General features: G+C 39.6%; 1 protein-coding gene across 1 annotated transcript in view; it reads left to right on the top strand.

Annotated features, from left to right (window-relative positions):
• LOC138891856 (intracellular protein transport protein USO1-like) overlaps window positions 1-13,899 on the top strand; it is a 36,783-nt gene that overhangs the window by 13,467 nt on the left and 9,417 nt on the right. The window contains exons 2-4 of the mRNA XM_070175539.1: window positions 8,465-8,569; window positions 8,668-9,212; window positions 9,312-9,915. Coding sequence (XP_070031640.1) covers window positions 8,465-8,569; window positions 8,668-9,212; window positions 9,312-9,915 — 1,254 coding nt within the window. The remainder of the gene's footprint in view (window positions 1-8,464; window positions 8,570-8,667; window positions 9,213-9,311; window positions 9,916-13,899) is intronic.

The raw sequence follows: 13,899 nt of genomic DNA, 5'->3' as shown, positions 1-13,899 counted from the left end.
AGCTTTAGAAAGATAAACACAATGAAATTCTTAATAATAGCCAAAGAGATCCCTTCTATTACAAACTCTCCTGCCTTTTATAGCCAAGGATCACTACTTTATCTATAGCAACATGATGGAATAAATATTACTAGTGGAGGACCCATGATGGTGTGTCTCCTCCTTAATTCCAGCAGAGATTCTCTCCCTTGGTGCGGTTGTAACAGCTTTTTATCTGTGAACTCGATACCGACTCGAGCTCGGTATCGGATCGGAACCCCGGCCTTGGTTTCGAGCTAGGCGATCACTTTTGGGCATCGATGTTCGGGACCTGTATCGGTCGATGTTACCTCGGTCGATTCGAACGCCCGAGCTCGATGCCCCCATCTCGGAATTCGTTCGGGTCTCTATGAAGATACCCCTCGATTGAAATGCCATCCTCGATCGATCTTCATGATCGAGGATCGGTTTTAACCGTATACACTATTCTTAAATTAGACTGTCATAATCCAGATTAGTCAGGTCACATGAGAGGCACGTGCGTAGAATTAGGCCAATCAATTTCTTATAAACATAAAAGAAACTTGTGAGAAGTGTTGAACTTTAGCCAAATATGTCTAAGAGATAGGAAATAGTGTTTAGCTAAAATTCTATGCCCATCACAAAAGTTTCTTTTGTGTTTATAAGAAAGTGATTGCTTAACTCCATGGATATTTGAACCCAATTAATCCGATTCATGACATTGACCACTAATACACTAGGTTAACTTAGTATATAAAAAGGGAAAAAGGCAAAAAATTTAAAATTGAAATTTTACCTATGAATCATATAGTCAAATACTATAGGGAATACAGCCTGAAAAAAACAATACTTAACCCATACTACGTCAAGATTTCTATTTTTCTTATAAAATATAAATCACGTACTTATTTAGGAGTTTTACTAATCTATTAATATATGATTGTATAGGCTAACTTGTATTTTTTTTTTTTTATAATGTCCTAAAGTGTCATAAATAGAATCTCAATTACAGGACCAACCATGAAATCGCGGTTCCTAAAACAAGTACGGGAAGTAAGGGAGAGATGGGTCTAGTTTGGTGATGCTTCGTAGTAGGGCTTGGCCAAAAAACAGTAATGTTTGACTCTCTTTGCGTGTCAAAGGAAAGAACGGTAAAAATATGGCTAGTCAGTTTTCGGACCGGTAATTGAAAAATAGTCAGCGTTTATAAAGTTATTAAAAAATAGCCACTATTTTGCTGCAACACGAAAAGTTCCAGCATAATATACTAGAGATTGGTGCACCTGTGTATGAACTTCCAGCATATTATGCTGCAACTCCAGCACACAGAAAGTTCCAGCATAATATACTGAAGATTGGAGCACATGTGTATGAACGTCCAACATATTATGCTTGACCAGTATATTATGCTGGAAGTTGGCATGTAAAAAATTCGAACTCAAGTATATTATGCTGGAATAATTTTTTAATTTTGAACAATATTTTCGTTCAGATTTATCTTTACATGAAAAATGGCTAAATTTCGATTACTTTTGAAATTATGGCTATTTTCAATTACCACTTGTAAATCTGACTATTTTTGAAATTCACCCGAAAGAACGAGAAAATATATAAGTTTTATTTTTTATTTTGATTGAAGTTCAGTTAATTGTCAATTAAAGCACTTATTTTGCATGATCTCTTTACCAGTTTTTTAAAATTGAAAGTATATATCTTTCTTTTTCATAAATATGTCAAAATGCAGTATATAAACTAGCTAGTATTTGGATATTTGGAGAGTCAAACTGGGTTATATACTATTATAAATATATAGGGATGGAGGGCATTTTAGCTATTTCATGTGTGAAGTTGTGAAAAATATTACTCCGTCCATTTCCAAAAGATTGTTCTAGCTTGACTGCCATAAACTTTAGTAAAAAGGTGAAGACTTTCGAGATATATGATTTTAAATAAGCCATAAGCTATAAAATTTTTGAAACTTGTGGTCTTAAATCTGTCATAACATTTGTATGGCTGTAAATGCTTGCTATTTAGCAAATATTGAAATGTGTCAATTTTTTAAAACAGACTAATAAAGAAATAGTGACAATCTTTTTAAAACATAGGGAGTAAGAAATTTATGAGATTCTGAATATATTATTCTTTATTACTTTAGATCCTTTCAAATTGGTGTCAGAGCGAAATTTTTCATTTTTTTTACTTCTCTCTGAATCGTTGTCATTGATTCACAAGTACATTAAGGACAAAATTTGATCTTATAAGTAACTTTCAATATCCCCATCTAGAAATATTAGTTTGAAGATTGCAATATACACGATACTAATCAATCCAATAATCAAGCATGCTTGTCTTACCAATTGCAACAATCATTTAAGATATATTTTCTTTTCACAAGAGTGCACCTATAAGCTGCTTCACCAGAATCGTTTTGATCATCAACATAGTTATTATTGTAGTAGCCATTTTATTTTTCGAATATGTTATTATATTTTTAGGTTTATTTACGGGTATTAGAGTTTCTATTTTGTTTCTATGCCTCTACTACCTCAAGATCAATAAGCCTTCGTCAAAGACTTTTGGGATAGAACTGTTATTTATTAGGGTGACTTTAGTTTGGGGTCCTATCATGCTCAGCACATGCCATTGGTACCAACCAACCTACACCCTTATTTCTCAAATATATTAAGCAACTTATTAACCCTTGCCTTTCTTGATTCGCCTTCACCTGTACGGACTATATCAAATACAAAGGCTAAATCTTTCCGACTATCTTTACCACTGTCTGGTCCAAACATAGGATGAGGGCAAAGTATATCAAAATGAGTGGGTAAAACTCGAAGAAAATCACTCTTTGGGTATTCTTTGACGGACAAAACATCAACGAATAATGTGTTCATCTTAAGACTTTGGATTGGAAGTGATCTTAAGACATGCTCAGTGGAAATAACTGAAGTACATAGAAAATAATTGACTCCCTTATTTCTATATAGACCCCTCAACACATAGTATAAGTTAAATTCTATAGTCATTGAATTAGTATAAACATTGATTTTAAGTTAGTTTTATCCCTACATTACGGTGAAACCGATCACAAATGACTTGATAATACAAACACTTTACAAAACCTCAGGAAGAAACAATTGACTACACTTTAAGTTTGTTATGATTTGAAATGCCGGAACTCTATTCCTTCTACTTTTTAGTATTGCTCATGTTATAACAAATATATGTGATTTTTATAAAATAGTTATTTATTTATTGACATGGGATGCACGAGTGACGCACAAGATGCACGTGCGGCGCATACAGACGCTTAATTTATTAAATTTACTTAAGACCTCTTATTAAGGTTTGACTCTAAGCCACCAGTTTTGTTGAACCGCTCTTGTCTCAATACACATAAAGATAATTTATTCGGCTTTAATTTAATAGCTTTCCCCAATCCCCTTTTCTTTTTATTTTCAACATGTTCTACTTTTGTGCTTTTTACTAAGCATCATCGCTTATGGATCAATGACAACAATGGGGTAATTGATGCACGATTAAAATTTAATGTTGAAGTAATCCTAGATCTCCTCACCGAAAAAGTGAATTCGATGATTGTAATATACACGACACTAATTAGTCCAATAACCAATTACACTCTTATTATCGCACTAATCGCAACGACAACTGAAGATACAATTCCTTGCTGCAAGACTCAAACTATGAGCTACTTCGTCAGAATTATTTTGATCATTAGCACAGTTATTATTGCATTAGTCGTTCCCTTTTTCGAATATATTATGACATTTATAGGCGCATTTACGAGCATTTGTCTGTTTATGTTGTTCCCATGCGTCTACTACCTCAAGATCAGGAAGCCCTACTCCAGAAGTTTTGGGATATAATTTATGTTTACTGGGGTGATTTTAGTTTTGGGTTATTCTGTTGCCATATATGGCACTTAAGTTTCATTGAAAAACATATAGGTCATATCTATCAAAAATAAAGTATGATTCATGCTGTGTACTTCAAATAAATTAGGTCCTGCTGTGGTCTGGGCTCCTTTCACATGTAATCGTCATGTTACCGCTAAAAATATTCAATTTTGACTCCTAAACAATAACTTTTGGCAGCTACTCCATCTAAAACTTTTAATTAAATCATTTTTGTGTATACAAACCACATTGTCATTTTTAAGGGTGTGCATAATTTGGTATATACCTAATTATTGAACCAACACTAAAAAATTTAGTATTTGTTATGGTATTTGATTTATGTTTCTTAAAAATATTTGGTATTCGCAAGTTCAATAGTTACAGTTCTTAGTTTAGGTGTCAAATGAAGAAATTGGGCAAGCTTAAGGTGCAACACATGTATTCAATCGAAAAACAATAGTGAATACCAATTCCATACCAAAATACATACAACTTACAATTTATATATATATTTATATTATATCATATGTTGTTCGTGATTTTCATTCCTGTGAAGTAGTCCTTGAATCTTCGCTCTTCAGTCCAATAGTCCAATAGTAGGCTCTATTTATGCACCTTTTCAAATATATATATATATATATATATATTTTTATTTTTTTTATATTATTTTTTTTTTTTTTTTTTTTTTTGTTTCTCTTTAATTACTCCCTTGCTTTCAATTTAAATGACATATTTTTCTTATTAGTCTGTTCCAAAAAGAATGACACATTTGTATAATTGCAAATAATTCAACTTTAAACTCTTCATTTTACCCTTAATGAGAAGCTTTTATAACCACACAAATGTTATGGCCCCGCAAAGCTTTTATCCCTTAAACTTTTAATACCATCAGTTTCAAAAATCTTTTTTTTTTCTTAAACTACGTACCAAGTCAAAATTATGGTAGGAAGTTGGGTCAAGAGGTTCTGCTGCTTGTTGGTTGCTCAGTAATCTCCACTGATATGATCCCTTTATGATAATAACTCCTTTTTCAAATCCTCAAAAGCCTTGCCAAACCTTTCCAACTACTCCATTGCATTCTTATTGTACATAAACAGACCATAGTACAAGTCCGATGTTACAACTCAGAATTTGGGGTTGTAATTTCGGCCAAGAACTGGTAAGAAAGGAGCCTTCTGATGGTCTGAGCAGTCTACTCGGGCAACTTGGGTTTTTTAATTTTAAGCATATATAAGGGGGGTATAGGTGCTGAAAGCTCCGACCTGCCTCCCCCATACGTGCTGCCACCGAGCCGTATAGAACGAGCTGCCTTGGGGGTGAACCCCAAGGGCCTGCCTAGATGACTCAAGGGAGTGTCAAAGGTATCCATACGAGTTTGGGAACTCGTATGGGCTGCGCAACGCCTTAGGGCCTGCGTTGGGCATCAAAAGGGCAGTGGAGGCTGCTATTGTGGAACGGCCAGCCCCGCGGGCTGCCGAGTGTTGGAAAGAGACCTCCACGCCGATTGGATACTTGACGCACCTGTCATAGGGGCATCATGTGTCGACTTGTGAGCATGGCTTTGGTTCAGCCATGCAAGCAAGGGTCCGTTGGCCTAAAGGTGCAAGTGTGGGCGACACTGCACTACTTCGAAATGGAAGCGTGCTGCAAGAGGGCTATGTATGGGCATGGTATGAAAGAGGCGCATGACAATGGCCAAGGACTAAAGGTTGCCTTACTCTTTTTTGGACATAAAAATTTTTTCTCTTTTTTCCAAACAATTTTTTTTTTTCTCGAAATCAACGTTTGTTCATTAAATTTCCAATTTTCACTTGAAGATTCATTTTGAAAATTTTCGAAAATTTGAAAAACTCCAAAAAGCTGTATTTCAAAATTTTCACTCAAATCACTCACAAAACTTCAAAAATAACCCAAAATTATATGCATGTCCAAACACAACTCTAAATTTCAAATACCATTTTCACTTAAAAAAGATTTTCCCCCTATTTTGGAATTTTACAATTCTTATGTCCAAACCCCCACTTAAATTACTCCTACTATATTTTCTTTTATATCCTCTTACTAGAGAATGGAGATTTGTTTAATCCAACTTCAAAAACAGTTTGCCTCATTCCCCTTTCTTTTTGTTGTCAACAAGTTCTGCTCTTGTGCTTTATACTAAGCACTATCACTTATGGATCAATGGCAACTATGGGTTACTTAATGTATGGAGAAAATTTGATGTCAAGTGACCTTAAATTTCCCGACTAGAAAAATTAGTTCGAAAATCGCAATATACACAACATTAATAAATCCAATAACTAAGTACACTCTTGTTGTCTCACCAATTGCAACAGCAATCGAAGATATATTTTCTTTCCGCAAAAGTAAACCTATGAGCTACTTCATCAGAACCGTTTTGGTCATCAGCACAATTATTGTCGCATTAGCAGTTCTATTTTTTGGATATGTCATGACATTTATAGGCGGATTTTTGGGCGTTAGTGTGTCTATATTGTTCCCATGCCTCTGCTATCTCAAGATCAAGAAGCCTTACTCAAGGAATTTTGGAATAGAAGTTATATTTATTGGGATGATTTTAATTTTGGGTACTTGTGTTTCCATATGTGGAACTTATATTTCATTGAAAAACATCATGAAGCATGTCCAACAAAAATGAAGTATGATTCATGTTGTGAAATTCAAACAAATTCTATCCTTTCTTCTTGTTCTTCTTTCCATTCTTGTTTTTCTTCTTTTCTCTTCCAAATTATTGCATAAAGTTCCAGAATTTTATTTGAGCAGTTTGTAAGTTACCTTTTTTTTTCAATGACATATAACTCTGTATAAACATAAACACCTAACCTATTTGTTTACCCGAAAAATCGGATAACGTTGAATTTATGTATGGTTCTTAGGGCAAGTAGATTCCTTTGATCTGAAAATAACAATACACGTATTTATGGTGCAAAAATAGAAGATGATGAACAAAGATATTTGGCGAGCTTTAGAAAGATAAACACAATGAAATTCTTAATAATAGCCAAAGAGATCCCTTCTATTACAAACTCTCCTGCCTTTTATAGCCAAGGATCACTACTTTATCTATAGCAACATGATGGAATAAATATTACTAGTGGAGAACCCATGATGGTATGTCTCCTCCTTAATTCCCGCAGAGATTCTCTCCCTTGGTGCGGTTGTAACAGCTTTTTGTCTGTGAACTCGATACCGACTCGAGCTCGGTATCGGATCGGAATCCCGGCCTTGGTTTCGAGCTAGGCGATCACTTTTGGGCATCGATGTTCGGGACCTGTATCGGTCGTTGTTACCTCGGTCGATTCGAACGCCCGAGCTCGACGCCCCCATCTCGAAATTCGTTCGGGGTCTCTATGAAGATACCCCTCAATTGAAATGCCATCCTCGATCGATCTTCATAACCGAGGATCAGTTTTAACCGTATACAGATAGCCCCCTCGTTTCTTGAAAAGGAGATGACGAGAAACGATGTGATTTTCCTAAGGTTCGACCGAATCGATAATGACGTTTCTATCGGCTTTGACTATGACGTGCGTGATAACTATCCCATCGATTTGGTTTTATTGAGGTATTTAATGCTTGTCAGTCGGTGGTCGGCCACCGCTTGAAACGAATCGCCATGCCTTATAAATGGTTTTCACATATAATTTTTTCCACTTTTGTGCTTCCTCTTTTCCCAAATTCTCTTTGATTAGTTTCTCTTATTTCGTTGCTTTAGTGCCGCTTATACCAGGGTTTCAGTGTTGTCCCCTCTTTCACCTTTCTTTGCAACTTTTTCTTCTCGTATTAATAGCGAAAACTTCAAAAATCGTACCTCACAAGGAGAAAGCTTCTTCCTCACGGCCGTGTGACGATAAGGCGCCGACCGAGCCGTCTGTACAGGATTATATTTCCGGCCCGTGTATTTTAAAAGCTGATTTTAAGGTGGAGAATCCTTCATCCGTTCCGGGTCGGTGTGAGCACGTATCGATGTATATGTGCTCTATAGCAGAGGTTCACCTCGAGGCCGTCAGGAAAGACTGCGGCTGGGGTTCTGAGGTTGTGTTACAAATCTCCTCCTCCGATGAGAGCGTCACTACCTATGTGGAGGGATTTCTAAGTGTTTACACCTATCCCTTTACATTGGGAGCTGTTGATCCCGTGACTTTTGATTTCTGCAGGAGATATCAGGTCACCCTCGGCCAAATTCATCCTTCCTTATGGCGTATAGTCATCTTATTGCGTTTCTTCTCTATCAAAGCCGGAGGGTTGGATTTTTCTCTGAGCCACCTTATACGACTGTATCGGCCTCAGATTTATCGTGGACTTATTAGGCTATGTCGTCGGGCATCAAAGGCCTTGATGTCGAGCATCGATGAAGATAAGGATCGAGGCTGGATGGGTTGATATGTTCGAGTGAGGACTTGTGATCTTATCCCAGAGGAAAAGATGTCGTTTCCTGAAAAATGGAACTTCGACCGTAAGTGATCCGTGTTTGCTTTTCGTGTCTTTTTCCGTGTTTGCTAATATTATTTTCTGATGTCCAGCTGCACCTTGGATGCCACAAGCTGTGCCTGACCTCGAGGATTGGGTTCGAAAGTTAGCCTCGACTTCATCCTATGCCGAGCGCGCTTGGCGTGATTTGGCTAAAGGTAGATGGGAGGCCAAGAATCATGGTGAGGTTTGGTTCCTGTTTTCCTCGAGGTATATTCTGCGTTTATTTCGTTATCGATTTTTCCCTTGTATATAGGTGTAACTAGGGATGCCGTTCTGCGGCCTTTGAGCGGTGATGAAGGCAATAAGCCCCCGATCCCGGAACAGGTAAAAGAAAAGAAACAAAGGGCTTCCTCTCGGTCGGAGGACCCTAAGCCCAAAACTCGAACGGTGAGGAGAAAAATTATTGCCCTTTCGATCGACTCGGTCCACCGACTGAGGGAGGAAGAAGAAGAAGATAACTCTTCGGCTTTGGTAGTCCGACCTACGGGGGCAGTCGAGGTTGTTAGAGCTGCTGAGCCGATGGCGGCCGTGCCCATCAGGGTTGGTTCCGAAGTCCTAAGTCTCGATCGGAGTACTCCGAGTGATTTGCTCGGGGCAATGGCAATGGGTCATTCACCTTCCCTTCTGTCTTTTTCTGAGGAGGCGTTGAAGGAGGCTCGAGAGCTGAAGACTCCCGATATTGGCACTGGCTCAGGTGCAGCGGATCCTTTTAAGGATTGTTTTACTGGTGTTGATGACAGTTCCGATATCGGTGATGCTTCTCTTTTGTTAGAGGAAGCTCAGCGTTTTATTACTCGGGTAATGATTCTTCCGTACTTGTCTTCTTTGTTCTTTTTCATACTTGGCGGTTCCGATATCGGTGAGCTTTCGAGTTGATGACAGTTTCTAACCATGCAGGCCATCGGTAGGTTTCGAGTTGATTTTAGCCAGTGTGAGGCCGAACTCCGGAAGGTCCTAGGTGAAAGAGATGACCTTCAGCTTCTTTGTAGCAAAAAGGAGGAGGCTATAAAGGATCTTCAAGCGGATTTGGCTAAGGTTCGTGAAGAAAGGGTCGAGCTCGATCAACAGGTGAGCCTTGTTCTATTAAAGTATGGATTCGACTCGACTGTGGAAGTTAACCATCCGTTGTCTCAATTGCAGCAAATGATCGAGAGGATCAGGCTACTTCGAGAGGAGGTCGATCAAATCCGGGCCGAATGCAACCAGTGGAAGGAGACTATTGACCGCCTGGTAGTGGAGAAAGAAACCATCTTAACAAAGTTATTATCAGCCGATGTTCAGCTTCGAAACGTCAAGCAAAAGGTGTCGGTTCAGACTAAGAAAATCGATGAACTTGAGATACGACTTGCAGAGGCTAAGGCGGAGGCCGAGTCGTCGAAAGTTTTGGCGGATAAGTCTATTGCTGTATATCGAGCTGATGCTGAGGCCGCTCAGGTGGAGGCCCGGGAAGCGGCGAAGATTGCCGATGCTCGAGCTCATTGGGTTGCCGAACTTGTTAAGTGTAGATCTCGGAGGGAGACCCTCAAGGAGATTCATGCTCGAGGTTTCGATCTTACCGAAGAGGTAAAAAAGGCAAAAGAGCTTGAAGCAGAAGCTGAAGCCTTGGCTTCTGATGATGATGACGATGATAACGATGATGGTAGCAAAAGCGGGTCCGAGGGTGAGGAAGACCCCAGCCCAGAAGCTTAGAGTCTAATTCTCATTACCTATAAATTAATTACGTAGGCAATTTTGTATATATATATATATATAACAAGGTCGATTTTTCTTGTTGAGTCGATGATTTAACGTAAACTCTGAGTAAACATAGCTTTTTTAATGTTTCAAATTCGATTGGGTCCTTGTTTGAACTTGGCAGCCCGTAGGCTCGATGGTCGACTGAGTATTTCGAACTTGATATAGGAGTAGCCCGTAGGCTTAATATTCGAGTAATTATTTTGAACTCGAGATAATGTGGTAGCCCGTAGGCTTAATATTCGAATGATTATTTCAAACTTGAGATAATGTGGAAGCCCGTAGGCTTAATATTCGAGTGATTATTTCGAACTCGATGTTAAAGTAACCCGTATGCTCGACGGTCGACTGAGTATTTCGAACTTGATATAGGAGTAGCCCGTAGGCTTAATATTCGAGTGATTATTTTGAACTCGAGATAACGTGGTAGCCCGTAGGCTTAATATTCGAATGATTATTTCAAACTCGAGATAATGTGGAAGCCCGTAGGCTTAATATTCGAGTGATTGTTAATTCTGGTTGCATAATAAATCTCAAGGTGCAATCTAATATGAGCATGGTTTATTTTGACCACTTTGGCTCTAACAACTTTTCCTCTATTGTTGTGAGAAGTCTTTGTTGCGTCTAAACTCAATGTATTTGAGGCCCTGGTGCCCCCCCTCCCCCCGGTATTCGAGGCCGTTCGGGCTAAGGGTCGAAAAACCTCGGATACTATTTTGAAAGCGCAGCACGATCGATGGTTGCCTCATTAAAAACCTTGCCGCAAATAACCCATTTGGGAAAAAGCCGGTCTAAGGAAAAAAGAGTGCAACTCGTGCTCTTGAGTAAAAGAATACTTCTGTTCTTTGTTCGAACTTCTGTACGGGACAGTTGAATAAGGTCCGACCTTAGCAGTAGTACCGTTTTAGATGTGATACATTCCAACTGCTTGATAGCTGTTTGCCGTTTATGATGCCGAGCCTGTACGATCCTTTTCCCAAAGTGCTCGAGCACCTGATACTGTCCTTCCCAATTTGGTCCTAGTTTTCCTTCGTTTGGATTTCGAGTATTGATGGTGACTTTCCTTAACACCAAGTCCCCTGGCTTGAAGTGGCAAAGTTTAGTTCTTCGATTGTAATACCTTTCGATTCGTTGCTTTTGTGCGGCCAACCGGATGAGGGCAGCTTCTCGTCCTTCGTCCGATAATTCAAGGCTAGTGTTCATAGCCTCGTTATTCGATTCTTCCGTCATGAATCGAAATCTGGGACTAGGCTCTCCGACTTCGACTGGTATCAATGCTTCAGAGCCATATACTAAGGAGAATGGGGTCGCCCCTGTACTAGATTTCGATGTTGTTCGGTATGCCCAAAGGATTTCGGGCAGGATTTCTCTCCATTTTCCCTTAGCGTCGTTCAATCTTTTTTTCAGATTTTGAAGAATAGTTTTGTTTGTTGATTCGGCTTGTCCGTTTCTACTAGGATGGTATGGGGTTGCTAGTATCCTTCTTATTTTGTGGTCTTCGAAGAATTTTGTGATTTTGCTGCCAATGAATTTCTTCCTATTATCACATAATATTTCCGATGGTATCCCGAATCGGCATATGATATGATCCTACAAAAAGTCGATAACCTCTTTTTCTCTTACTTTCTCGAACGCCTGCGCTTCAACCCATTTAGAAAAATAGTCAGTCACAAACAAAATAAATCTGGCTTTACCTGGGGTTGATGGTAGGGGGCCGATGATGTCCATTCCCCATTTCATGAATGGCCATGGCGATAGGACCGGGTGAAGTTGTTCTCCGGGCTGATGGATCATTGGAGCAAACCTTTGACATTTATAGCATTTACGAACAAATTCTTTTGCGTCTTGGCCCATATCGATCCAATAATACCCTGCTCTGATCACTTTTCGAACTAACATGTCAGCACCGGAGTGATTGCCGCAAGTGCCCTCGTGTACTTCCCGGAGGATGTAATTGGTATCTCCCGGACTTATGCATACCGCCATCGGTCCATCGAATATTCTTCGATATAACGTTCCGTCCGCAGCCAAAGTGAATCGAGCAGCTTTGGTTCTAAGGGTCCTGGACTCTTTGTGGTCTGAAGGGAGCTTTCTGTCTTTTAAGTATTCAATATAGTTGTTTCTCCAATCCCAGGTTAAGCTAGTAGAATTTATTTCGGCGTGCCCTTCTTCGATTACAGATCTTGAAAGTTGAACGACAGTTTCCGAGTTCAAATCATTCACCTCGACCGATGATCCCAAATTAGCAAGCGCATCGGCCTCGTTATTCTGTTCTCGTGGAACATGTCATAGACTCCATTGTTTGAAATGGTTCAAATTGACAAGTAGTTTGTCCAAATACCTTTGCATTCTGCCTTCTCGGACTTCGAAGGTTTTGTTTACTTGACTCACCACTAGCAAAGAGTCGCAATTGGCCTCAACGACCTCCGCTCCCAGATTTCTAGCTAGCTCGAGACCTGCAATTATGGCTTCATACTCGGCCTCGTTGTTAGTTAACCTGATAGTTTTAATAGCTTGCCTAATAATGTTACCCCCGGAACATTTTAAAACTATGCCTAGCCCGGATCCCTTTACGTTCGAAGCTCCGTCCGTAAAGAGGATCCATGCCCTCGTTGATAAATTTGATTTTAACAGTAGTTCTTTTCGACTGCGGGTACGAGGGTCGGCATGAAATTGGCCATGAAGTCTGCTAAAATTTGAGACTTGATGGCTGTTCGTGGTCGATATTCGATATCGTACCCGCTGAGTTCGATGGCCCATTTGGCCAATCGGCCCGATAGTTCAGGCCTATGCAAAATATTACGAAGTGGGCAGGTGGTTAATACGCATATGGGGTGGCATTGGAAGTACGGTCGTAATTTCCTAGAGGCGCTAACCAGCGCAAGGGCCAATTTTTCCAAGTGCGGGTATCTAGTTTCCGCTTCCCCCAATGTCCGACTTACATAGTAAACAGGAAATTGCGTACCTTCCTCTTCTCGAACCACGACACTGCTTATGGCGACTTCTGATACTGCCAAGTACAGGTAAAGTTTTTCGTCGGTTTTTGGAGTATGCAGCAGTGGTGGGTTCGATAGATATCGTTTCAGTTCTTGTAACGCTAGTTGGCATTCCGGTGTCCAAGCGAAGTCGTTCTTCTTTTTGAGTAGAGATAAAAATTTGTGGCTTCGATCTGATGATCTCGAAATGAATCGGCCTAAGGCTGCTATTCTTTTTGTTAACCTTTGGACAGCTTTCATGCTGTTCATGATGGTAATGTCTTCGATGGCCTTGATTTTATCTGGGTTAATCTCGATTCCCTGATTTGACACCATGAAGCCGAGGAACTTACCCGAGCTGACTCCGAAAGAACATTTTTCGGGGTTGAGCCTCATGTTGTATTTCCTCAGAATATCGAACGTTTCCTACAAATGGGTCAAATGGTCCTCTGCGCGCAGGGACTTGACTAACATGTCATCAATATAGACTTCCATTGATTTACCTATTTGTTCTTCGAACATTCTATTTACTAGGCGTTGATAAGTAGCTCCTGCATTTTTTAGCCCGAAGAGCATTACGTTATAACAATATGTTCCGTATCTGGTCACAAACGAAGTCTTTTCCTGGTCTTACGGGTTCATCTGGATTTGATTATACCCGGAATAGGCATCGAGAAAAGTAAGGATCTCGTGGCCGGCCGTGGCATCGATCAAGTGATCGATGTTGGGCAGTGGATAAGAATCCTTTGGGCATGCTTTGTTCAAGTCCTTGTAAT

The sequence above is a fragment of the Nicotiana tomentosiformis genome, chromosome 5 (genome assembly GCF_000390325.3).
Source record: "Nicotiana tomentosiformis chromosome 5, ASM39032v3, whole genome shotgun sequence".
NCBI lineage: Eukaryota > Viridiplantae > Streptophyta > Magnoliopsida > Solanales > Solanaceae > Nicotiana > Nicotiana tomentosiformis.
The sequence above is the reverse complement of the archived record's forward strand: the minus strand, read 5'-3'. Positions and strand labels throughout refer to the sequence as shown.